This window comes from Aotus nancymaae, unplaced genomic scaffold (genome assembly GCF_030222135.1).
Source record: "Aotus nancymaae isolate 86718 unplaced genomic scaffold, 86718_ANA_hifiasm-v0.15.2.pri h1tg000041l, whole genome shotgun sequence".
Classification (NCBI taxonomy): Eukaryota; Metazoa; Chordata; class Mammalia; order Primates; family Aotidae; genus Aotus; species Aotus nancymaae.
In genome coordinates this window covers 29,247,657-29,274,561 of record NW_026988455.1, presented here as the reverse complement: position 1 = coordinate 29,274,561, position 26,905 = coordinate 29,247,657, and the positions used below count along the sequence as shown (strand labels likewise).

Genomic DNA, 26,905 nt, shown 5'->3' with positions numbered 1-26,905 from the left:
TGAATGAAAAATATCTCACTGAAATGTCTCCCATATATTGGGTTAAATATATTATTAAAATTAGTATTACCTGTTTACTTTTGTAGCGTGTCTACTAGATCTTAAATTACATGTGACTTGCATGTGTCTTTCAGACACCATTGCTATAGAAAAAAAAGCACCAGCATGCAAAGTAAATGTACATGCACTGTCCAAAGTAGGAAAAAGAGAACCCCCAAACCAAAACCTGTAAACAAAGTAAATGCATGTCCACAGAGGAATGGTGTGATATGTATACCTAACATTCCATGGGCTATAATGAATCAGGACACCAAGCATTGAGAATGGGGGAAAATGTGCAAATATATTTTATTAAAATAACGTCTGAAGACTGCAAGGGAACACTGAGTTCCAAGGAAAATTGATACAAATAATAATGAGAAATATTTTAGTATATCATACTTCAGGGATAAACAGTCCTCTGGGCATTTAGCCTCCTCCACCACCACAAAAAACAAAACACACAAAAAAACCCAACTATTTACACATACATTTTTCTTTTAAATTACTCTTGTACACGAACAGAAGGAAAAATATAAACAAAATAAATTACTTAAGGTATTTTTCAAAACCTTTTTCACATTCAGAGTCTGTTTCTTGACTTAGTAATTGACGTTTGTGATTTCTCATAGCATGTGGTCTTTATGCTATTAAGAGCAGTGGTGATGGGCATTTCATTAAAGAACACACCATCACTGTCTCTGGAATTTTCTTCTTAGACACTGACACTCATTCTTCATGTTTGATACAGATGCCTTCTTGGTCAATGGAATTATCAATGCAAGGTTTTCAGAGCTCAACCAGGACTTTTTTTTTTCCTCAACTGATTCTTACATGACTTTTTGATTGAAAAGTAGCTGCTTTGTTATCAGGAATACATTAGCAAATGTGCACGTGAAAAGGCCTACCGTTATGTCCTACAATGGGATGGCTCCTTGAAGGGAGACATAGATATCATATACCCTTGTGGTGTGTCATATTACTTCTGCAAAATATTCACTATCCCTTCCTATGACAGGATAATTTATCTGTGGTGACTGACATCGTACCTGTCACAGGACTTATTTTGGCCAATGGAATGTCATGGAAATGAAGGGTATCATTTCCTAGTGGAAGATGAAAGAGCCATCACATGGTTCCCACCTTTCTTTTCCCTCTTAAGACCAACATGCCCCCCTTAGAGGCTGCTCCTTTAGACTGGGTCCTGAGACAACATGGAATACAGCCAACATGCATCATTACAAACATGCGAGTAAAAAATAAATCTGTAAGCCACCGAGGTTTTTGGGTTGCTTGCTACTGCAGCATAAATTATGCTTAAGCTGACTGATAGAACTCTTAAGCAGAATGGATTTAAACCCTGTTTTGGTATGGTCCACATGTTTTCCTCAAGGACTCTTGATTTCCGCCGGACTGCCTGAGGGTAGGCAGTGAGTAGGTGATTGATGACTGATTTTCCCTTATGTGAGATTCAAGTTCAGGCTATTTCTGGTAAGCCAAGGTGAATGCAGAGTGACCTCACCAGAGATGTGCTTAAACTGAGTCACCCTGGACTACTTAGTGGATGCTAAGTGGGTGTGGGTGAGTCAGAGCCCAGTTGTTGCAAGCTGCCATTTATACCTGTATTCTGGTGAAATGCCTTGGAAACATTAAAGTCAGAAATACCATTAAGACTAGAAACAACAGCACCTCACTTTGGGACATCATAGCAGTTCTCAGTGGGGAAGGGGCTCGTGGGGAGGGAGCTCGTTGGGAGGGAAGGGGAGGAGGAAGATGTAGCTCTGAAGGTCCATTCTTGTTTTTCTTCATTCCTTGCAATTAAAGCTAATTCCATGATGGAAGTATCTGTCTGTGGACAATAGCTTTTTTTTTTCTCTCCAAAGTAGAAAATTCAGCATCTGTACTTAGAGTTCCACTGGAAGTGGCTGACCTCAAAATGTATTAGGGATCCAGCTGCAGTTAAAGGTTGATGGATTCAACAATGTGCAGCAGCCCTTCAAAGAATACAGGCTGTAGTTTCCTGCTGGGATGACTTCACCAGGACCCTTTGCAACAGTGCTGGTGAGAAGTGGAAACAACAGTTACATGAGCCATAGGCGGCGGAAACAGCAGAGTTCAGGCCAGGAAGCCGATTTTCTCGCTCACATTCCGGTTAGGGTGGATTAAAGGACAGAGGCACTGGGGAATTCATTTTGGCTCCTAAATTCTGGGTGTTCTCAAGAACTTTCCCTATTTCCTTCATGACAAGCAAAGAAAGGATAGAATCCATCCTTATAAAACACTTGCACATTAAGGATGGCATCTTGGGTGGGAACACTGATTTTGCAAATAGAAACTGTACAGGGTGGGGGTGGCTGTCATGGGTCACTGGTGGTTTACTTGTTCACGACAGACGATCATCCTATTGTCAGGGCAGCCCTGATCCCCTTGAAGGGCAGCCAGCAAAGGGCAGCAGTTAAGGGCATAGGCTTAGTGGGCAGATAGACCTGAATTTTGTATCTCACTTGTGCTTGTACTAACTTTGCTGGAGTAGACATAGCTTCCCTAAACCTTAACTTTATGGAATGCAAAAAAAAAAAAAAAAAGTGATAGCGCCCAACTTATACAGCGGTTGAGAGGTTTAAGTGAGCTAATTCATACAAAGTGCCTAACACACATTAATTATAGTTGAATTATAGTTGCTAATTTATAGTTGTTAGTCTAATACTATAGGAGCTAGGATTATAGTTGTTAGTCTTATCTGAGAAAAGTCAAAGTGGAAGGTGGTTAGAGTCACTGTGTAAGTTCTTAGTCTTAGATAGAGTGATAAAGTTATGAAGAGTCATGAAGACCTAAATACCTTATCCACTTAATTTTATAAAATGTATAAATTTTAAAAAAACAAGTCCTAAGTTTCATCCAAAGGGCTATCTATTGAGGGCATGGCAAGGCAAACGAGTGGCAGGAGGTATCGACTAAGGAGATGATGGGCAACTCAACTGTCACCACCTACTTCTATGCCCATGGCAGACACCACTAAGAAATCACAGCATTCTCCCACTGGACTTCCAATGGCTCTCAGAATCCTTCTCCAGGTGCCCATCATAAATCTATCGGCATTGGCATGCAATAGATTTACAAAATTAAAATTAAGTGGATAAGGCATTTAGGTCTGATTTGATTATTAATAATGGAGTATAAAGAAATTATAATCAGGAATACAATACCTGCTCAACAGACTTTGGCAGCAAGATATCAGCTTGGTCATGTTTCCAGGGAAACTGGAGTTGAAGGCGTTCTCTAAAACGTGATGGCAGTTGATATCCGCAGGAGTGCTGGAGAGTATGCCTAGAAGCGGAACAGAGTCCCATTTATTTTATTTTATTTATTTATTTATTTTATTTCATTTATTTGTTTTTTTAATTTCATTTATTTGTTTTATTTATTTATTTTGAGACAGAGTCTTGCTCTTTTGCCCAGGTTGGAGTGCAGTAGTGTGATCTTGGCTCACTGCAACCTCCGCCTCCCAGATTCAAGCAATTCAAATGCCTCAGCCTCCAAGTAGCTGGGATTACAGCTTTGCCCAGCAATTTTTTGTATTTTTAGTAGAGACGGTGTTTCACCATGTTGGTCAGGCTGGTCTCAAACTCTTGATATCAGGTGATCCGCCTGCCTTGGCCTCCCAATGTGCTGGGATTACAGTGTGAGCCATGGTGCTGACCCCATTTATTTTGTTAATTAAGGAAGTCACTGAACCCTCATTCTGTTCTTAGCTTCTCCACCACACTGCATACATTAAACTTTACAATATGCCTAAAAGCAGCTCTGACTCTCAGCTTTCTGTGGCGGTGTGCGCTGCACAGGCAAGCTGGAGGCACTGCCTGTCCTGAAAGCTGCCATTCATCCTGTGGGCACCGGCACACGAAGGACAAGGTGCAGTACCTGCGATGCAGGCTGTCATGAAGCAGGCCACAGTCCCCGCAATCAGAGCTCTCACTGCCCCCGAGGCGATGTCACGCTTTCTGGAAGGAGCCATGGATGCTGGGAAACATGCAGGGAGGGATATGAGATCAATGCTGAAGTATTGATTAAAACTCTGAGCCTCTGAAAATTGTTCTGGGGCTGGGCTCTCAGGACAGCTGGCTTTTTGTTTTTCTTTAACTTAGCTGGGAAATTCAAGATTCAAGAGCTTAGTAATAAACTCCACATATCTCTATATGTGCAGTTAAATTCTCTGCTGTGGGAAGAAGGGAAGAGGCTTGTTTGCCAAAAGGCTCAAAGGTTTTTATTCTCCACAGAAGAAACAACTCCTAAGTTTCATCCAAAGGGCTATTTATTGAGGGCATGGCAAGGCAAATGAGTGGCAGGAGGTATCGACTAAGGAGATGATGGGCAACTCAACTGTCACCACCTACTTCTATGCCCATGGCAGACACCACTAAGAAATCACAGCATTCTCCCACTGGACTTCCAATGGCTCTCAGAATCCTTCTCCAGGTGCCCATCATAAATCTATCGGCATTGGCATGCAAGGTGAAGCCTACAGGTCACCCCTGGGCTGGGAGAAGCACCTATATGTTTGAGGAAATTCTTCCTGAGGTCAGCTTGAGTGTGCATGGGAAAACTATATTGCAGAGTAGATATAAAAAACAGACCCCAGAAGACTCATGACTGTTGCAAAGACCTTTGTTTTTTTCTGACATGAATAACTTTACAGAGCAAAATGGGGATCCAAGTATGTCTATGTCATCTGTGTTGTTGAAGAATATTCTTTTCACTTACTGAGTCCACCGATCACCATTCCTAGAGAACCAAAATTGGCAAAACCACAGAGAGCATAAGTGGCGATTATCTCAGAACGAATCTGTAAGTAAGCACAAACACGTATGTATACACAATCTGACCTGGCTTAATAAATCTGACATCCAACTGGACTTCATTTTGACCATGAATCCAATATTGACAAATGCTCAATCCGTGGTGTCAAATATCCATTACTCCCCAGACACTTTTTACCATCTCCCCTTGAATTTTGTGGAAAGATGGAAGGGGACTGTGTGGACTCAGCGACTCTCTACAAAGGGCTTACAATTGGTAGCCTTGGCTTCTACAAATACTGCTTCCTGGTCAATAATACATTCTAATATTCCATATGACCTGGCCATCTGTGTTAGTGTGCCAGGGACAGGACTAATTGCTGGAGGTTCAAAACTGATCCCAGAAAATATTCACATTACATTTACTTGACAAAGAACTTATTCAGACTCTATAAAGAACAGTTATAACTCAATAAGAAGACAAACAGCCAAATAAAAATATATAGAGATTTGGATACTTCACAAAAGCCACGCAGATGACCAATAAGTACCTGAAAAGACGTTCAACATCACTGATCACCAGGGAAATGCAGAATAAAACCACAATGAGATACTACTAAACCACCACTAAAATTAAGAGATTGACAATACTAAGTGTTGACAAGGATGTGAAGTGACTAGAACTCTTACACATTGCTGATGGCAATGTAAAATGACACAGTCTCTTTGTAAAACAGTATGGAAGTTTCTTCTTAAGTTAACATGCACTGCCTGTATGACCTAGGAATTTTTCTAGGAGATACAAAAACACATGCCACAAAAAGATTGTACATGAATATTTATGGCAGCTTTATTAAATGGCCTCATGCTGGAAACAACCTGAACGTCATTCAGTAGGCAAATGGTTAAACAAATTGTGGATACCCATAAAATGAAATGCTGCTTTGCAATAAAAAGGAAATACATGCAACAACATGAATGCTAAGTGAGCACATGTATATGAAATTCTAGGGCCAGGCACAGTGGCTCATGCCTGTAATCTCAACACTTTGGGAGGCCGAGGCAGGTGGATCACTTGAGGTCAGGAGTTCAAGACCATCCTGGCAAACATGGTGAAACTCTGTCTCTACTAAAAGCACACACAAAAAAATTAGCCAGGCATGATGGCGTGTGCCTATGATCCTAGGCACTCGGGAGGCTGAGGAAGAAGAATTGCTTGAATCTGGGAGGTGGAGATTGCAGTGAGCTGAGGTTGCATCATTGCACTACAGCCTGGGTGACAGAGTGAGACTCCATCTCAAAAAAAAAAAAAAATCCTAGAATATGCAAAAGTAATTTACAATGGATATTGGTTGCCTGGGAGTAGGTCTTTGGGTGGGGATGGGAGTGGAATTGTTGACTACAAATGTCCATGAGGGAAATTTTTTTTTTTAAAGGTGTGATGGAGATATTCTATATCTTGATTATAGTTGTGGTTATACAGGTGACATCAAAACTGAGCCCTTAATTTGGTATATAAATTATAATTCAGTGAAAAGGATAAAATTTAAAAATAATGATGTTAGTAAAAAAAATAATGGTGTTAGTAAAAAGGAAATTCTCAGATATCACAGGAGCTTCCTGATAGTCTGGCCATGGTGTGTGTACCACAGTTCTGACCACCCGTGGGAATGTGAGGATGCCCACTTGGAAGTGAGAGAGGGAACAGCCCTTTCACGGGGCAGTGAGAGGATGGAAGATGAGTTCATGAAAGCATGGGTGTGGCCCTCTGACTCAAGAGATGCTGCTTAGGCCAGAAATTTTTTTCTCAGTTTGAAGACTGATGATAGGGGTCTGTGGACTCTGTTGTTCACCAGAGGCATACCCAATCTGACAAAGGCACCCACGTGATTGAAGCAGTAATTTTCCAATATCCTCAAAACTCTGTGATTTTGTTCAAAGAACAAACCGAGCAATGCTACACTTGTTCAAGACTCAAGTGGGCATGGTAAGAGTTTTGTTGATTCAGAGGCCCTTCTTTTCTCTCATGGTTTCTGAGAACTCTGCTTTGTTGATATTTTCCATCAGCACGCGTAGAGCCGGCAGGAAAAAAACATTTCAAGTATGTATGCAGTCCAGCATTCCTGGAAAAGCTGTCCTTGTTCCCTACTTTTTTCTAGTGCTTTTCATTTAGTTCAGCTGGCTTCAAAACCAGGCATGCTTATTAAGATATTGTGGGGAGAAAGATGGCATAAAGGGCTTGAAACTCCTCTTTCCCCTTTCCGGGGATGAGCAGGAAGGGGCTACACAGATGTGGCCATGATGGGTTTTAATGTGCAAGATGATGTGATGTAAAGAGATGCACCGTACTAGGAAAATATTAACACCACACCTTACAGCTCTCCTTGTGACTGCACAGGCAAAGATGCCATATGTACAGGTTGGTCATTATAGCACTATCTCTGATAGCAAAAAAAAAACAAACAGAAGGGGCTAGTTTTTTCAGCAAGGACTACTAGTGAAGATGAATTATGGTGCACTATACAATCGAATACAATGTCATGGGCACTGATATGGAAAGGTACCTGAGACATGTTGTTGAGTGGAAAGGACAAGGTTAAAACAGTGAGTATTCATTCCACAGAGAAGAGCTCCAGAGAAATGAGAAGCATGCCTTACTTTTTCCGTTATCTTTTTTTGGACCTTTTGAATTCTATACTATGGCATATATTACATGTAAACAAATGAATACAAACAGGCAAAGTATTATCTTTAGGAAAGAGAAAGTGATGGTATAAAGGGCTCGTCCTAGGGGCACGGGGGCTGCATAGTATCTCCCTCTTATCTCAGATGGGGGTCGGCATGGGCATAATTCAGTGGCTATCACTGGGGTTTTGCCTCACGGACCCGCATGGTACATTCTGTTCTGTGGCACTTTTGCCAGGAGACTGTCGGGACATCCTCCTCCACTTCTAGGTTGTGAGCAAAAATTGCTGGGACTCATCTGCATTTTGTTGATTGCAAATCAGAAATTTGGAGAAACAAAATGCCCTTCGCATCGTGACTCAACAATAGCAGAGGCCACTGAGCTCCTGTTTCCAAACGTCCTCTCTGCGCCCGCCTTTGGCTGGGCTCACCCCCAAACTCAATCAGCTCTACTGTTCTGTCTGTACCCTCGTAATAACCTTTCCACAAAACTGCTTCGTGCTGCCAGAACGCAGAGCCCACTTTGCTGATTAACAAAACGATTCTCTCCTGGCAACTGGCAACTGGGGATAGAAAACATTTCACTTAATTTAGCCTATTGTTTACTTTTGGCAGGGATACAAACTGGTTTTGGTGGCACCTAAACAATGAGGATAATTGGCCAAGCTTTACTGGGAGATTAGTTGAAGAATGAACATGCGAGAATGGGGAAATCTCCGGAGCCCCTGCTCATATTAGGTGTGTGGGTCAAAATGCCCCAGCTGTAATATACAAATCAGTGCTCCCCAGGAGTGGGCTGTTACGTTGGTGTGCTATATGGGAGTAAATCTGCAGGTTTGGTCTTCGGGAGGCTGAGAGGGATGGTAGTGTTGTTTGTAGGGGAACAGACTCAGTTAGAACCTTAGGCAGGCTGCTTTTCCTCCCCTTTCATTTTTAAACCAAATACATGCCTGGGACATTAATTCCAAATGGACTGTTTCAATGAGTTCTAGGGGTGCCCAGGATTCTTCACCATTTTCTTAAGAGTTTCCATGTGTGACAATTCTGTTCTCTAGGGGAGAAAGTTGGAAACTCAACTACAAACATGACCTCACCTGAGTTCCTCATCCCACCAAAGACCTGGCAGATGTGAATGCCTCCTTGCAGGCTATTGACCTGAAGTCCTGATGTAATTATGGGTACTTGTCTCAAGGCTTTCAGATCACAGACTCTGAGCCTTTTCTCTCCCTCATCCCCCTGGAGAGCCGTGATGATGCTATACTATCTTTCGAGGATGTCCAGGCATCATATTATTTTTAGAAAGTTTCTGAGAATCCGTTTAATTAAGGGAAAGGCCTTATGATCACTAGACTGTCAGCCACTAGACTATGAGGGCAGGGGCCCTGTGACTTGCTCAGTGCTGTGGCCCCAGTACTCAGCACATTGCACATACAAGACACTCAATAAATTTTGGTTGACTGATTGCAGTCCCAGCTCATGTGACTCTGGGTCTCTGTCCACAGTCCTCAAAAGTAAATGATCACAGTGGTAATGACTCGCTGTGTCTACACGCTCACACACACACTCTCTCCCTCTGATTAATTCAACATAACTGAAAATTAGGAAGTGCTATGTACATTATGAGCTCTACGAGCTATGGATTTTAGGTTGTTTTTCTCTTTGATCTGCCCCAGGTACCTGGCATAGTGCTTGACACACAGAGGCATAAGTAGTCAATGAATGTAGGTATGTGACGAAGAAATGCACTGAGAAATTAAAATGTTTACTCACCGATAGATATTGCTGCACGCCATTCAGAAATTTGGGTCCACCTTCTTTCCTCAAGTGGATCCATTTTGAGAGGTGCTCGTAAGCCACAAATTCATTGAAGAAGGTCTTATAACCTATGAGTCTGGCAACCATAAAGCTGTCCTGCCATTCCACTCCCATCATGAAGGAAAAGGGCATGAAGATGTAGGAGCAGATTAGCTACAGAAACCAAAAGTAGACACTTGATTAGTGATTTGCTTTCAGTTCTGCCCCCCTCCTCGGTGACAACACTGTCTCCTTTAGGCCAGAAATCTCTTCTTCCCTTGCTCATCTTTGCCCATCAGGAGTCAGGACTAGAAATGGGTGATTTGAAGTAAGCTGGATTCTTGGGGAAGGGGCCAAGAGAGACTGACTGTCTTTGCAGGGAAGGAGGGTGATAGGAGACAGAGAAAGGTGGGGTGGGAAGGTGGGGGATGCATGAGAAGCTTCTACAGTGTGGAAGAGTCCACTGAGGTAGTTAGAGTGGGCTGTTCACAAACCTATTTTATTTTATTTTATTTTTTGAGATGGAGTTTCGCTCATTACCCAGATTGGTGTGCAATGGGCACAATCTCGGCTCACTGCAACCTCTGCCTCCTGGGTTCAAGCAATTCTCCTGCCTCAGCCTCCCGAGTACCTGGGACTATAGGCGTGCGCCACCATGCCCAGCTAATTTTTGTATTTTTAGTAGAGACGGGGTTTCACCATGTTGACCAGGATGGTCTCGATCTCTTGACCTCATGATCCACCCGCCTTGGCCTTCCAAAGTGCTGGGATTACAGGCGTGAGCCACTGTGCAGGGCCACAAACCTATTTTATTTTTAAACAAAGATAGGCAGAAACAAAACAGAGGGCAGGGCTGTGATATGATTATACCTCAAAACTCAGCTGTGGGTAGTCAAACATGTTTCCAAACCAGGACAGGGCTGAATTCATAAAAGACAGCAGGGCCAGGAAGGCGATCAGATTCACAGCGATGTTGGCCACCAGAGAGATGGAGGAGGATGCTCCCTGCGATGCAGCTTCTAGAAGATTCCCTGAATCGCTTTATCAAGAAATAGCAATTCCAGAATTACCAAGGAGTTGCCAGTGGATAAACACCACTGGTGCAGACGTAGCAATATCAGAGCTTAGACAAGAGACAAACTCTCAGGCCCCTTCCTTGTTCAAAATACTCGCCTGGATCCCATGAAATCATAAAGTGGGCATGTGGGTATTTAACCGTGTTTGTTTTTGTCTTTAAAGAGATAGGGTCTTGTTCTTTAAAGAGATAGGCTGGAGTAAAGTGGTGCAATCATAGCTCATTGCAGCCTCCAACTCCTGGGCTGAAGTGATCCTCCTTCCTCGGCCTCCTGAATAGCCGGGACTACAGATGTGTGCCACCACGCTTGACTAATTTTTTTTTTCTTTAAGAGACAGGGTCATGCTACATGGCACAGGCTGGCTTGAACTTCTGGGTTTAAGTGAGCTCCTACCTTAGCTTCCAGAGTCTCTGGGTAACTGTTATATGATTTTTTAAATTTGGAGACATTTGAAATAAAAAATTGGAAAATGATAAAAATATTACAAGTTTAAAAATGATTTTTTTGTTACAAGTAGCTACAAGAGAATAGTTATAAAATATAAATGGCATAAAAATTAATGATCAAATACAACAACAACAAACTAATGATTCAAGGAAGCCTGTAAATCTGTCACCTCATTTAAAAAATGGAACGCCACCATCACTTTGAATGCCCCTGTGTGTTCTTCTTTGATCCCATCCCCCTCTAATCTCAGGGGTACCTGACTTCCTAAAATTTACACATCATCCCCTTTCTTTTTCTTTTCTTTTTTTTTTGAGATGGAGTTTCGCACTTGTTACCCAGGCTGGAGTGCAATGGCGCGATCTCGGCTCACCGCAACCTCTGCCTCCTGGGTTCAGGCAATTCTCCTGCCTCAGCCTCCTGAGTAGCTGGGATTACAGGCACGCGCCACCGTGCCCAGCTAATTTTTTGTATTTTTAGTAGAGACGGGGTTTCACCATGTTGACCAGGATGGTTTCGATCTCTTGACCTCGTGATCCACCCGCGTGGCCTCCCAAAGTGCTGGGATTATAGGCGTGAGCCACCGCGCCCGGCCCATCATCCCCTTTCTTTACAGTTTTTTCCACATGTCTGTACCCCTAAAAAATACACTGTGTGTTCAGGTGCAGTGGCTCACACCGTATAATCCCAGCGCTTTGGGAGGCCGAGGCAGGTGGATTGCCTGAGCCCAGGAGTTTGAGACCAGTCTGGGCAACATGGCTAAATGCCGTCTCTACAAATGTACAAAAATAAGCAGGACCTGTAGTCCCTGCTTCTCAAGGGGGTGAAGTGGGAGGATTACTAGAGCTCAACCTGGGTAACAGAGTGAGACCCTGTTCAAAAAACCAACAACAACAAAAAAACAACACTGTGCAAGTCTGCACACTGAGTAACTTCGTAAGCGGAATTACACTGTGTTCACTGGCAGCTTGCTTTTTCATTCATGGTTGACTCCATCTACATACAAGTGAGGGTGAATCTCAGACATGTGTTGGTTGCCGATGAATTCTGTTATTTACTAAAATACTTTTGAACATCCTAAGTCCCTTAGTTGTTTCCACTCCTTTTTTTTTCCTTTTTCACAAAGCAAAAGAAAAGGAACCAGCTTTCTTATAAGAGGAACCTCCAGAAATGGTCATCCTATGGCTTTTTGTCTAAACCAAGGCTCAATAAACACACTGCTATATTTATAATGAAATATCTCTACAACAAATGGGTATTTGAAATGTATTGACATTACATATTTAGAGAGGTTCATGTCAAGTATTTGAACAAGATTTTAGCCAGGTCCCAGCACTTTGGGAGGCTGAGGCAGGAGGATCCCTTGAGCCCATGAGCTGGAGATCAGCCTGGGCAATATAGTGAGATCCTGTTTCTACAAAAACTTAAAAAAATTAGTTGCATGTGGTGGCACATGCCTGTAGTCTCAGCTACTTAGGAGGCTGAGGTGGGAGGATAACTTGAGCCTGGGAGGTTGAGGCTACAGTGAGCCGTGTTCGTATCACTGCACTCCAGGCTGAGCAACAGAGCGAAACTTTAAAAATGTCTTTTTTGAGCAAGTCTCAAAAAAAGGAAATAAAAGAAGACTTTTTTTGGTAAAGTCTAAATAGTCTTTGGACTTACTTTAATACCATAATGTGGTTTCCAGTTATTGAATTTTTGCTGTACTTTGAGTTTGGAGTCCCCTGCCCCAGCTTGGACAGTCATTAGGTGAATGTGTCCCACTTACCCACTTTCCATTTTCATGGCATTCTTGAGGGTTATTTTAGGTTTTTCTGTTTCAGGCCAAAAGAGTTTAGCAGCAGCCAATGATGCAGGTGCCGACATAACTGACGCTGTTAACAAGTGAGAGGATGGAACCTGCAATTTCAGAAGAAAGAAAGCAGACCTGAAGTTAGCTTTTTTCTTGTGTCCACAGGAAGGGTCCAAGAGCCCCACAGGGGAAGAGATGGGACCGGGGTTGCTTCTATGGCAGAAGACAGTGCTGCTTTGGAGGTCTGGAAGAGTAACTCTAGCTCAGCGAGCCAAGTTGAGGGCATCACCTTGAGAGGCCGAGGGATAAGGGAGATATTTGTGCTAGTTGACCACATCCCTGGGGAGAAGCATAAAACCAAAATCTGATCGTTTCAGAAGAGAATTAATCCTGTATTGTGGAAACTTTCAAGGAAAATTCCTCAGCCTCCTGTTACCCTTTTGAATGTTCAGAGAGCCCCTAAATCACATATGTCATTACAACTTTTTTTTTTTTTTTTTTGAGACAGAGTCTTGTGCTCTCTCACCCAGGCTGGAGTGCAGTGGCATGATCTCGGCTCACTGCAACTTCCGCCTCCCGGGTTCAAGCAATTCTCCTGCCTCAGCTTCTTGAGTAGCTGAGATTACAGGCGCCCACCACCACGCCCAGCTAATTTTTGTATTTTTTAGTAGACATGGGGTTTTGCTACGTTGGCCAGGCTGGTCTTGAACTCTGGACCTCAGGTGATCCGCCGGCCTTGGTCTCCCAAAGTGTTGGGATTACAGGTGTGAGCCACCGCACCTGGCCTCATTATATCCTTTTAGATAGGGAGTGGGGAGTGGAGAAGGGACTCATGATTCACGTGCAGATGTGTGTATTCTCCTCTCTCCATCTTCCTTTTGCTCTCCTGAGAGCCTCTATGCCTGTATGCAAGCTTCATTGATCCGGAGGCCTTTAATCTGTACATGACTTCTGTTTTCTTCATCGCAGGTCCACTCTTTCCCCTTCCCATACACCCTCACATGGTTTCTGGATTCTCTTCCACATATTTTCAGATTTCCAGGATCAGCACCTCCCTTCCCATTCCCTTTCCCCCAAGAAAATTTTCAGGCAGCATTTCTACAGTGGGGATGGTGTTCCCCAGATGATCCACTCAAGCTACCCATTCCCCAGGTGTCCTTTGCCCATTTCTTCTTGCCTCTTTCTACTAACTGGCACTCCAAGGCCTGGATGAAGACCTAGAATGAAGCCCACTTATCTTGTAAGAAATCCTAGTTTCCTGAGTCACACAGTGACTGGGCTGTGTTATTCAGTTTCAGTATTGGGGATTGTGTCTATGGGTGGCTTGTAAGCTTCATGGGTCGGGGTGCATGTGCCAGTTACAACATTCTCCAGCCTTATAGTGCAGACTGCCAGCTCTAAAACTTGGCTGTACATTAGAATCTGAGGAGTTTTAAAAAATATTGACCCCTGGGTCTCATCCCAAGGAACAGTGGTTTAATTACTCAGAGATATGGACCTGGGCATTAGAGAATTTAAAAGCTCCCCGGTGATTCTAATGTGCAGAAAGATTTGAGAATCACTGCTCTGGACCAGGGATCAGAAAAGTGTTTTTTTCTGTAAAGGGCCAGAGAATAAATATTGTGGGCTTTGTGGATCACAATGACTCAACTTTATGATAGCAAGAAAGCTGCCATAGACAAATGAATAGAAGTAGTTGTTTTCTAATAATTCATTTCTCAAAACAAGAGCAATTGGAATTTGGCCCATGGGCCATAGTTTACTGACTCCCAGTTCAGATCACCTTTACTGATGTAATAGTTTTTTTTTTTTTTTTGAGATGGAGTCTCACTCTCTAACCAGGCTGGAGTGCGGTGGCACGATCTTGGCTCACTGCAACCTCCACCTCCTAGGTTCAAGCAATTCTCCTGCCTCAGCCTCTTGAGTAGCTGGAACTAGAGATGCATGCCACCACGCCTGGCTTATTTTTGTATTTTCAGTAGAGATGGGGTTTCATCATGTTGGCCGACCTCGTGATCCGCCTGCCTCGGACTCCCAAAAGTGCTGGGATCACAGGCGTGAGCCACCATGCCCGGCCAATAGTTGTTGTTGTTGTTGTTTTTTAACAACTTTAAATTTTGCAACCAAAGTAACTTCATCATGTGATTGCATTTTGCTATTTTTATTCTGCAGATAGAACTCACATTTAGGCAGCAGGGATATGAAGCCCCCAAACTCCTTGGGGTCTCTATGTTCAAATGCCAAAGGAACTTTTGCCATATGGCAAAAAAGACACTCTTTTGGCCTTCTTTATCCACCAGCAATGGAAAAGAAAAGAAATAACAATAGCAAAGAAAGAAGAGGTTGATGTTTTCATAAGCTAATTCCAAAACATTCTTACCCCAAAAGAAATGTATGCACCTAAGACGCTTCCAGCAATTGTAGAGAACCCAGCGGTCATAATGGCGTGGAGTTCAGACTTGGTGATGTATGGTAAATATGGTCGGACCAGCAGTGGAGCCTCTGTCTGGAGACAAAGAAGGGTGACTAGATTCCTTTTTAAATCTGTGAGGGGGTGGGGGAAGGGGTGCCAATCTACTCATAATTTTATTCTTTAAAGCAGTGTTTCTAAGAGTGAACTTCAGACCAACTCAATCAGCATCACCTAAAAACTCATTAGACTTACAAATTATTTCGATTTACTAAATTAGAAACTACGAGGGTGGGGGCTAGCAATCCGTATTTTCACAAGTTTTCCAGGTGATTCCAATGCATGCTGAAATTTGAGAACCCACACCATCGAGGTCTGGGTCATTTGAGCCCTGGATCAGTTTGCATATGTCATGTGTAAATTTTTCAAAATTTGTGAGGCTAGACATAGAAGGCCTCCACCTAGCCTAGGACTGGATTCTGTGATGACTTGGTGTACTTTCCTAAGGGCCAACTGACTCTACCCAGCCTGACCTTCAGGATGGGTGATTTCTAAGCCACTGGGGCTTCCCATCTTCCAACTTCACCTTGACAGACCCTAAACCTGTTTCCTGATACCTCAGGGAAATAGAGACACAAGTATTAAAAACAAAAAACAAACAAAACTCGGCAATAACAAGGACAGGTGCCCGCAGGCCCTTCTGTAATTGAGAACTAGAGACCCACTCTGTTGGGTGGAAAGGAAGCAGAAGGGAGTGTAGCTGTAAAGGCTTGAATCCCATTAAAGAGGACAGGCAGCCTGCGGCATGGGGCTCTCCATAGATAATAGCTGTACTTTTAGCATATTAAGTATCAAATTGAGCATCACAGAAGCTTGTGTGCCATTTTACAATTATCTCCTCATTATCTCTAATTGTTCTATAAGATTGAATGTGTGGAGCCTCGACTTATTGGCTAAACAGGAACCCTGTACATGAGCCCTCTTACTCTGCAGGTAGGAGCAATCAACTCAAGATGATGCCCTAATTAGTCCTGAGAGATTTTATGACTATAATAAGTTCAACTCCTAGGGAAGGAAGCATGGGCCCCCACTCTAAAGACTATGCTCCAGACTAGTAAGCATAGTCTTTTTTTTTTTGATATGGAGTTTTGCTCTTGTTGCCCAGGCTGGAGTGCAAGGGCATGATCTTGGCTCACTGCAACCTCTGCCTCCCAAGTTCAAGATTCTCCTGCCTCAGCCTCCTGAGTAGCTGGGAATACAGGCATGCGCCACCACATCTGGCTAATTTTGTATTTTTAGTAGAGACAGGGTTTTTTCATGTTGGTCAGGTTGGTCTTGAACTCCCGACCTCAGGTGGTCCACCCACGTTAGCCTCCCAAAGTGCTAGGATTACAGACATGAGCCCCCTGCTCCGGGCCGTAAGCACAATCTTTAGAGTGGAGGCCCATGCTTCTTGTTGGCTTACCAACAAGAAGCCTCAGCCCACTGGAGCAGTTATAAACCTAGGATTTGGGGCTGTGTGTTTTTCTGAGTGACTTGATTTTTGCTTCAAATTCAATTTCCCTGGGCAGTGGTGCTGGCAAGCATTCACACTTGGTTTTTGTGGCATGTAACTCCCTTCTTTCTGAAGCTATATATCTGGAAGGGGTTATTACAACTTCTTACTGATCCACCCCTTAGCAATGCTGCTATTTTGAGGGACACTCCTTGGCATCATTGTTCTTTGCTTAAATGGACTTCAGGCAAAAGAGAGCATTTCTCCATGTGATGGATCAGTGAGGTGAAAATTATAGCCTAAAAGCTTATTTTTGACGAGAAGAAAAAAACCTAAAAGCATTTTTCTTCGGGCTCAGCAAAGACAGAATACTGGCCAGGTCAGACAATCTGAGAATAAGCTCAAGTGTTTACACAGTTGCGTGGTTGTTGGTGGAAAGGCTTTCTCGGTCTCCTTCATTGCCATAGGCATTATCATTTAGAGTGAGAGGCTGCCTGTTCTATGTTTGCAGCTTCAAGATAGTGAAATCCATTCAAGTGGAAGAGCTACTGGCCTCTGAAGTGTTGATCAGAAACCTCACAATCACTAAATTCAGATTTACTGAGAATCTATATGAGAAGCTCTATGTCTATGCTTTAATAAACTCAACCTTCTACCCTCTTCATAAACATTCAAGAACCTAATTCTGCAATATCATACCCAGACTGCTAAGAAGGATCTCTCTCTCTCTCTCTCTCTGCCCTCTCTCTCTGGAATCTGGACATTGCCAATACTGGCAGTTTCTTATTTTGACACTCTTCTCTCTACATTAAAAGGAATGACAACATTGTGTTGTTTTCTAATTTGGCTTTTTGGAAAAAGATGATCCATTTCAACAGATGCTTTGTTTTGTTGATGTTACAACTTACTTGTCCAACAAATATATTGCCAGAAGCAACTACAGATTCTATAGGAGATGATCCCGTAGTAACTAGCATGATCCATCCAACCTAAAAGGAAGAAAGGGACAGTCAGCGAAGAACTCTTTGTATACTCAACATTTCAAAGTAGGGATTAAAATCTTTAAACTGGAGTAAAATGTTGAGGGCTTCACCAATTGTCAGCAGGCTAATGATGGTGCTAAAGGTAAGTTTAACTTATTCAGCCCCAGAGCAGGCCCAGCAAATCCTCTTATTTGAGTAGTAAGTCTGAGTCATTGTATATACTTTGAACATCATACAAATGAATTTCTATAGGTCTATTGTATACAAGTAATAAATAACAATTGCTAACATGCTCATGGAAGGGTTTACTGCATTCCAGGCACAGTGTTAAGCCCTTGATCCAGATAAAGCAATTAATCCTTACAATAACTCTTTGAGAGCGGTCCTATATAATTATGCTCATTTTATTAAAGAGGAAACCAAAGCAAGAACAATTGAGTTGTTTTGTCGAAGGTCACTCACATGTAGGGGGATGTACTTGAGATTTGGTATTCTTTACTTAATTCAAATGAACATGATTTTTGGTTCCCCGTTTGTACTGCCCTTTCAATTAGCGACGGTGAATGAAGACTTCCTGTTGTATTCTTTCTCCTTGCTTTTTAGTTTAGACAAGAGCATAACAATTCTGAGTGTTTTGGGATTTAAACAGAAAATTATGGGCCTTGGAATTCTTGCTGTCGTTCTGAACTCTGCCGCTACCTCTATTCAGGTTCGCGCTCTCTCTTCTCTCTTTTGTCTTTCTTTTTGTACATTTTGATTTTTTTTCGGGACCACGGAGGGCTGTGGCTGTGCCCCAAGCACTGGCTGCGCTGCTCTGTGCTCGAGTGAGTCCAAATTAGCTGACACATGCCCTTATTTTCTGATCTAACCCATAAGCATAGGACTCACAGAGGCTAGGGTAGCAGGAACGACAGGAACTCTTCAGGGGTGTGTGTGTGTGTGTGTGTGTGTGTGTGTGTGTGTGTGTGCGCGCTTGCACGCTCATGCTTAAGAAACTTCCTCAGGAGTGAAAAGCTATTTCTCCTTCTTGCTTCGATTTCTCTAGCACCTCCAAAACCAGAAGTGTCTACTTTTGTAACCTCCTTAAGCAAGGTAGCATATAATTAAGGAGTAGCTAAAAAAAAAAAAAAGATAAGCACAGGGTGGATAACCAAGATGAAGGAACAACGCTGTTGCCCCAGCAGTATCTGACCTCAGTTCCCCACTAAAGAAGTAACTGCTATAGTTTCATGAAGATATCCAGTGGTTTGCCAATCAAAGCCCTATTAGAAGTTCCTGAGATAAAATTCCCTCTACGGACACATTTAGGATTGGAGGCTTGAATCTAATCACTTAGGTGGTGCTGGTGGATAATGGTAGGAAGAGAAAGCCATTTTGTAAATACCTGCATAAAAGGCTTGAGATAATCAGCTCTGCACCTGTAACCCAGCCCCTCCCAGCCCCAGTACCTTTCTAATAATCCACTGCATCAGTCCTAGGTAGTACAGCATGGACATCACAGTGCTGAAGAAAACCACGATCGGCAGGATCTGGGGGGCACAGAAACAATCATGAGTTAATGTTGGGCCCAGCTGCATCAGCAGGTTTTATATCAGGTCTCCTCTCTGTCTCCTTCTCTTCCTCTGAAACATCTTGAAAATATGGGAAACTCCTCTTGAACTAAGTACTTTAATCAGGCAGCTGTTTATTCTAATTTGTCACAGGACTTGACTTTTCCCCCTCTCTTCTATGGTGTGCTTTTTTTTGCTCAAAGAAGGAATGAAGTATGGGGGGATTTGCAATAACTAGATCAATATACTGAAGGCTGCCAGCAAACACTCTTGTCCTGATGTAAAAAAGACATGGGCTTCACCATTAGTTAGCCTAACCTAATATAACCTAAGTTGAGATAAGTTGTGAGCAACCTCAGAGCCTTATTCTGAATAGCTATAGAGATAGGTAAGGCATGGTGGGTGTAGTGCCTCTTACTGGATGGCAGACACACCTGACAGCAATAACTTCAGCATCCCCTGAGAATGACCCTGTGGTCTAAACATGTGTGTTTGGAGTTCTGAACTAAGGAACCTGGGAGTGGTCAACCTGAAGAGTCATTCCTTATCTATAAGAAACATCTGAACCCTTGGTCCATCCCATGGAAAGCAGGCCCTCTAGGGGATCCAGGCCCTTTGTTTTGGGTTAAATGAAGGTTGGAGGTGGAGGTTGCTGGTGGAGGGTGCTAAGAGACAATGCTGTATAAACTGTCTGCTGTTTACAAATAGTAGCAGTTCTCCCGTCTAGCCTGCTGCCACTGGACTGTCCTGCATGTGAGCCTCCTCAATAAAACTTGTGTCTCATTTGCTGGCTCCAGGTCTTTTCTTTGACCTCTCAAACATGGTGCCATCCCTACTGAAGTCAATAGGGATCTGTCATGCCCTCTATGCAGTAAACATTCATTCCTCTAGCTTTTAAAATAATAGTGATTTTACCTATAGATTTTCAAATTACTAAAAAGTGAATGTGTTTTGGAAATGACTTTAGTTCTGTGTTAAAGACCATTGTATTTTCTGGTCAGGCTCAGTGGCTTACACCTGTAATCCCAGCACTTTGGAAGGCTGATTGAGGCAGGCAGATCACCTGAGGTCAGGAGTTCGAGACCAGCCTATCCAACATGGTGAAACCCATCTCTACTGAAAATACAAAAATTAGCCACGCATGGTGGCGCACGCATGTAATCCCAGCTACTGGGGAGGCTGAGGCAGGAGGATTGCTCAAACCTGGGAGGCAGAGGTTGCAGAGCCGAGATTGCACCATACTGCAGCCTGGGTGACAGAGCAAGAATCTGTCTCAAAAAAAAAAAAAAGACCATTTTCCTAGATCCTGTTTTCCTGATGTTCTTTGGGTGCCTGCAGTGCAGCCAGTGCTTCCATAGAGAACACTTTCTACCCTGCATAGACCACACAGAGCTGTGGGCTGGGTCCCTTCTCAGCCTCATCCTACTGCACTCCTTCCCCACTCTTCCCCAGATAACTGGCCAGAGAAAGCTGCCACCAAAGGCACAGAAAGACCAAGGACAATTTGCACAGGATCTAATTTAGAAAAATCTGTTAATAATATATATTAAAAGACATTTTGTGCCAGTATTCAGAGTTCACTCACTATAAGCCTTTTATTGGCTTTAATGGGTAGGCAGTGCCTTCCTGAAAGCTTAAGGGAGTTAAAGAGGCTCATCTCTGGAATGTTAGCAGAGGATTCTGCATTGGCAGGAAAGAATAGGGGCCGCTGCCCTGGAAGAGGGGAGGGGGAAGGCCTGAAAACACCTGTGTTGTCTGGGTAGCAAGTTATTCCTTCTTTATGACTTCATTTCTTCCAATTCTGAATTCATTTCACGATATGAGCATATTTCTATCTCACTCTGTAAACATTTGGCCTTTCAGAGATGGCTGAGTTAACTCAGCCCTAAAACATCAAACCAGCTAAACTGCTGGGTAGAGGTTGCTGGGGGAGGGTGCTAAGGGAAATGCTGTATAAACTGCATGCGTTTTGCAAACAGTAGCGGTTCTCCTCTACAGCCTGCTGCTAAACTGCTGGTTTGATATTTTAGGCTGAAATAAGATTCAGCCTAAAAGTTGGCTTAACTGAAACGGGGTAATTTGGAGGTAAATTTGGAGTCGCTAAGTGAGAAAACAATTTAGAAGTGTATGAATAACAACATACCACAAAAAAGAGAGCTGAAGGAAAACCCAAATGCATCTTTCTGACTCATTGAAAAGTGTTTGTAGGGACTTCCCAGAGGAGGATGGGCTTCCCGGGGCATGTGGGAGCCTCAAGAAGGAATTGACTGTGGCCAGCCATGGGGCCAAGCTGCCTTTCCCCTGTAAAGTAATGCACCTACTTTGGTTAGGAGAAGTCCTGTCCTCTAGGCCTGCCTAGGCAAGGCTGTGCTGAAGGAGAGATGAGAAAGTCTGAGCGTGGAGATGGCTCTAAAACAGAGGCTGATGTGGTTGACCAGCTGTCTCCGGGACTGGGGCCGCAGAGCTTTCCGAGTACAGAGCTGTCACTGATCGTGGACCCATCAACCATTCACTGCTACATGCCTACCTGTTGCCAGGAACATAAGGTTCCTTTCCCTGAAGGCCCAAGATGCTATTACCCTTTTGATTTTTCCTAAGTATCTTAGATAAGGCTACAAGCCCTACCCTCTAGTATTTGAATATTTCTGACTTCCTCTAGATGTTTCCCTTAATTCTATAGTTACAAAGTAAAATGTGTGCAGTCCACTAACTTCAGATAAGATTGTCAATGAAAAAGGGTGGTGATGTACTGCACACCTCTGACAAACCCAATAGATAGATAACTGGTTTTTGGTCAGTTAAGTTCTATCTGAACATCTACAAAGACTGAGAAGCTACTGAAATAGCAGTGACTACATAGAAAAAAGGTTTGACTTTACCTTAAATGCAAAGAAGTGGTCTTTGTATTTCTCACCAAAGACAAATGAAGCGCCGGCATCTGTGTACTCCAGAAAAGTCTGAGTTAAAGAAAGAAAAAGAGATCTCATTCCAACCACATAGTAGAAATTACATAGTGCACAGGAATGCTAGGCTCTGCAGAGGATAGGGACCCAGCAAACTTGTTGGATAGACTTGGAAAGTTATTGTTCTCAGCTTTGCCCCCTCCAATGAATGGCATAGAAGTATAGTTTTGAAATAGTCCTGCATACAAATTTCCTGACGTTTCTGACATTCAGTATGACTCCAGAATGGTACAGAATGAGTTGATTGTGGAAATGTATTCCAGCAGGCCATACTTGGCTTGAGGGTGGCATTAGTTACCACCGGACGCAAAGGAAGCCTGTTTCTCTGTCTGTGGAAACATCTGAGAAGCTGGGCAGGAGGATGTGGGTGATGGGTTAAGGGAGTGACTATATAGGCATGGAACAGCAGTAATGTGAACAAGCCAGACAGACCAACATATCAAACATAAGCAAAGCTATTTGTCTAACTCATGATGCAGAATTAAAATTGGAGACAACTCATGCGGACAGATAAACCCATTTCTGACACATCTTGAGGATTACCTCCAATGTCAAAAGCACCATAAAAGCAAGGTGTTCTTTTGAACCAAACTTACCTGAACTTGTCTGCCCAACCAATCAAAAGCTATAAATCCAGGGTCAGTCCTTAGAATCAAGAGCCCAAGAAGAAACTGTAACCCGATTCCCCATAAGACAGGTCTCCAGTAAACCTATACAGAAAGATCAAGTGATAGATCTTAGTAGGAAAATTAATGCAGGCCTCAGTATAAATGTCTAATGGATCATTATTTCCTTGGACATATTCTCAAATGTGGCCTGTCATCCACCTTCTTTGGGAGGCTAAAGCTGTCATGAGCAGAGAACCCCTTGATAGAACCCTGCCTTAAAAAACTCAGGCCAGGCACAGTGGGTCACGCCTGTAATCTTAGCACTTTGGGAGGCTGAGGCGAGCAGATGACCTGAGCTCAGGAGTTCAAGACCAACCTGACCAACATGGCGAAACCCCATCTCTACTAAAAATACAAAAAGAAGCCGGGCATGGTGGCGCTTGCCTGTAATCCCAGCTACTCGAGAAGTTGAGGCAGGAGAATCACTTGAATCCAGGAGACAAACATTGCAGTGAACTGAGATCACACCACTGCACGCCAGCCTGGGCAACAGAGCGAGACTCCCTCTCAAGAAAAAAACAAAAACAAAAACAAACTCAGAATTGCATTCCCTCTCCCTAAAACTGAGTTTCAAGCCTTCAGTCCAGGGAAAGTATGTAAGTAACCATTATTTCCTGATGATTCTCTTAGATAGAAACAGGAGGTCTAAGAAGGGCCATTAAAGGAGGCAGGATCCTGCCGTCCTAGTCAAGCTGTAAGTACTGGATACATATAATTATGTGCCCGTCTGGAAAATGGAAAGGCAGAACATGATTTCTCTGTGTGTCCAAGGTTTGTTGGTCTGAGAACCCGTAAGTGAATTAAGTGAAATATTGTCCCATCAAGAGGCCCTCATTTCATTGTAAAAGACACCAATAAACTCTAATGCAGACTCAGGATGTGCAGCAGGAATGGACAGTCATTTGCTTTCATCTGTGGCACAGAGGTGAGTGGCTTCAGAGAACTGTGGCATCGGAGGCACAGACCAGGAGATGTTCACTTCAGCAGGGCAAATAACTTGGATCATGTTAGCTGAACTTGGTCTCTGATTAATGTTTTTTAACTTGAGTCAAGCTTTAACCGGTAAAGCCTTCCAGAGTTTGCCGTTGTGAGTTACATGTGAGAGCTTCAATGCCTCGGAATTCTTGCCCATTTCATGGGTTACCAGTGGACAGAACTAGGATGAGAGTTGGGTTCAATATTTAAAAGAAAATTGTATAAGGACAAATTTTTGGAGTATAAATCCCGAAACTGCACAGGACTTTGATGAACTGCAGGATCCAATGGAAAAATACTAGATTTTTTTACCGGTCTGGGGAAATCTGGATCAAAATGGATGAGTTTTCTCTGTGTGTTTGATGGAGGGTACATGAGAAGTAATTAGACTCGACAGGGAGAGAATGACTCACTGGTTATGTAACTGGAAAATGACTGAGAATGGAACATGAGATAGTAACAGAGAGTACCATGAAAGTTCGGGAAGATAGGGTACCCTGGCCATTTAAAGTCATCCCATCGAGGTAAGAAAAATACTGAATAATACTGTGATTCTCTCACAATCGGTATTTTGAGCAATTTACATATGGGGGAAAAAGAAAAAAAGAACCCGAAAGATCAACTGGATACTTACTCTGGTTGGGTACTTGGAAAATAGAAACAACAGGACAATGTACATTATGAGCCCACCGAAGGACACCAGCTGCTGTCGGCCCAATTTGGCGGTGTCAAAGGCCAGCCAGAAAATAACTGCCAGGACCAGGGAGCTCCAGATCACCCTAAGAGAACGGAAGGGAGGCATTGGTATTATTTTGTTGTGCTAACTTGAGAATCATAATCAGGCTTAAATTTTTTTCTTTTTTGAGAGACGGAGTCTTGTTCTGTTGCCCAGGCTGGAGTAGAGCAGAGTGATCTCGGCTCACTGCAACTTCCACTTCCCAGGTTCAAGCAATTCTCCTGCCTCAGCCTCCTGAGTGGCTGGGATCATAGGCACCTGCCACCATACCCAGGTAATTTTTGTATTTTTAGTGGAGACGGGGTTTCACCATGTTGGCCAGGCTGGTCTCGAACTCCTGAACTCAGGTAATCTGCCCACCTCGGCCTCCCAAAGTGCTGAATTACAGGCGAGAGCCATGGCTCCCAGTCATCAGGCTTAAATTAACAAAGAAACATAAAAACAAGATGAATACCCTCTGGCACCAGTAAGTTGTGCTTTTGGAAACTGCAACAGAATCTTTTTGGTTGTGGCTATCAAGGCAAATAGCTAAAAAATTAAGTTCTGGGTCTCCTTACTCTACAGCTCTTGGACCCTTCACCTGTTCAAGGTTGCTTGAAGGCGCCAGAGAGGAGGAAGCATGTTTGGAGAGGACTGTCTGGTGTTTTTTTTGAGAGAGCTGCTGGGATTCTTTACCTTCATTTTGAGGGGTGAGGGAGATGTTACCTGCTTCCCTTTAAGGGAGAACTTGGAATATGTTAATCTGCCGTCGGGGGACCTCACCAGGAGCTGAGAGCAACATCAGACATTAGAGCGAGCGAGTTCTGGCTCTCCTGGCATGTCCAGCGAGCATGACACGTCTGACTCAGGACTCACAGCTTGGACAGCAGAGCTAGAAAGCCTGCTGTGTTGGGATTGCACAAGCCCAGTTTATTAGGCCAAGGATGTGTGAAGTTTCCTGGTAGATCCCATGTTAGCCTTAAGGGAGAGAATTGCTCTTTGGTCCTGCTCAGGGGGCCACCTGAAGGGAGAAGAGGTCCCTCAGAGAGAGGCTGAGGGAAAAGCTCTGGACAGTTGCTGTAGGACACAGGGTCCTGTGGGAAAGGGTTGCTTTAATACTTCACAGGCCCTTCCTCCCAAGGAGGCCAGCTTCGTACCCAGAGCAGGAGTCCAGCCTGATGCTGGCTTTGACACGGCAGGGGAGCAAGTAACAGGGAGTAAGGGGACACTCAGACCCAGGTCGGGGAGGAAAGCTAGGGCACTGGGTCAAGTTCGCAGTTCTCATTATTGTATGGGACAGCATATTCTGATGTTAAAAAATGTCTGTGATGCCTGTATCAAAATATCTCATTTACCTTAAATACATATACACCTATGATGTATCCACAACAATGAACAATTTAAAAAACGGACTGGGCACAGTGACTGCTACCTGTAATCCCAGCACTTTGGAAGTCCAAGGTAGGTGGATCACTTGAGGCCAGAAGTTCAAGACCTGCCTGGGCAATATGGTGAAACCCCTGTCTCTAGTAAAAATACCAAAAAAAAAAAAAAAAAATAGCTAGGAGGCTGAGCTACTTAGGAGGCTGAGGCATGAGAATCATTTGAACCTAGGAGGTGGAGGTTACAGTGAGCCAAGATGGCACCACTGCACTCCAGCCTGGGTGACGGAGCATGACTCTGTCTCAAAAAAAGAAAAAAAAAAAAAAAAAGCCTGTGAATATTGGACCATTACTAAGAGTGTTCAGAAGGGTCATGGGCTTTCAGCATTTTTATAAATTATAGGGTAGATATCTCGCATTGAATAAAATGGAAAGAATGATGAATGAAAAAACTAAGTTGTATGTTAACCATAGTCCCATGGGTCATGAAAAAAAGTGCTAGCAGTCTTCAACATCAAAGCAACTTTTAAAGTCCTACATTTTTAATGAGCAAAAGGCATGGGAAGAAATCAGAGGAAAAGAAGCCTGATTAAAAAATTATTTGGGGTCAGGCGTGGTGGCTCATGCTTGTAATCCCAGAACTTTGGGAGGCTGAGGTGGATGGATCACCTGAGGTCAGGAGTTCAAGACCAGCCTGGTCAACAAGGTGAAATCCCATCTCTACTAAAGATACAAAAATTAGCCAGGTAGGGTGGTGAGTGCCTGTAATCCCAGCTACTCAGGAGGCTGAGGCAGGAGAATCACTTGAACCCAGGAGGCGGGGGTTGTAGTGAGCCAAAGTTGCGCCACTGCACTCCAGCCTGGGTGACAGGGCGAGACCCCATCTAAAAAAAAATTATTTGGATTCACTAGTCAATAAAGAAATGTGAGGAATGAGATACCAGTTGACTTAAATTAATCATAATAGGCCGGGCATCGTGGCTCATGCCTATAATCCCAGCACTTTGGGAGGCCAAGGCGGGTGGATCACCTGAGGTCAGGAGTTTGAGACCAGCCTGGCCAACACGGTGAAATACTGTCTATTAAAAATACAAAAATTAGCTGGGCATGGTAGCGGGCACCTGTAGTCCCAGCTATT

At 43.4% G+C, this 26,905-nt stretch overlaps 1 protein-coding gene across 2 annotated transcripts in view; it reads right to left on the bottom strand.

Annotated features, from left to right (window-relative positions):
- Nucleotides 1-331: 331 nt before the first annotated feature.
- The window catches only part of SLC28A3 (solute carrier family 28 member 3), a 63,064-nt gene continuing 36,490 nt past the window's right edge, over nt 332-26,905 (bottom strand). For both annotated transcript variants that reach the window (XM_064361613.1, XM_012472156.2), the window contains 13 exons: nt 24,305-24,449; nt 22,624-22,737; nt 21,944-22,021; nt 18,963-19,043; nt 17,440-17,520; nt 15,007-15,132; nt 12,603-12,733; nt 10,185-10,353; nt 9,291-9,488; nt 4,801-4,882; nt 3,961-4,059; nt 3,246-3,366; nt 332-2,097 (listed from right to left, as the gene is read on the bottom strand). In XM_064361613.1, the coding sequence (XP_064217683.1) occupies nt 1,971-2,097; nt 3,246-3,366; nt 3,961-4,059; nt 4,801-4,882; nt 9,291-9,488; nt 10,185-10,353; nt 12,603-12,733; nt 15,007-15,132; nt 17,440-17,520; nt 18,963-19,043; nt 21,944-22,021; nt 22,624-22,737; nt 24,305-24,449 (1,552 nt within the window). In that variant the 3' untranslated portion in view covers nt 332-1,970. The remainder of the gene's footprint in view (nt 2,098-3,245; nt 3,367-3,960; nt 4,060-4,800; nt 4,883-9,290; nt 9,489-10,184; nt 10,354-12,602; nt 12,734-15,006; nt 15,133-17,439; nt 17,521-18,962; nt 19,044-21,943; nt 22,022-22,623; nt 22,738-24,304; nt 24,450-26,905) is intronic.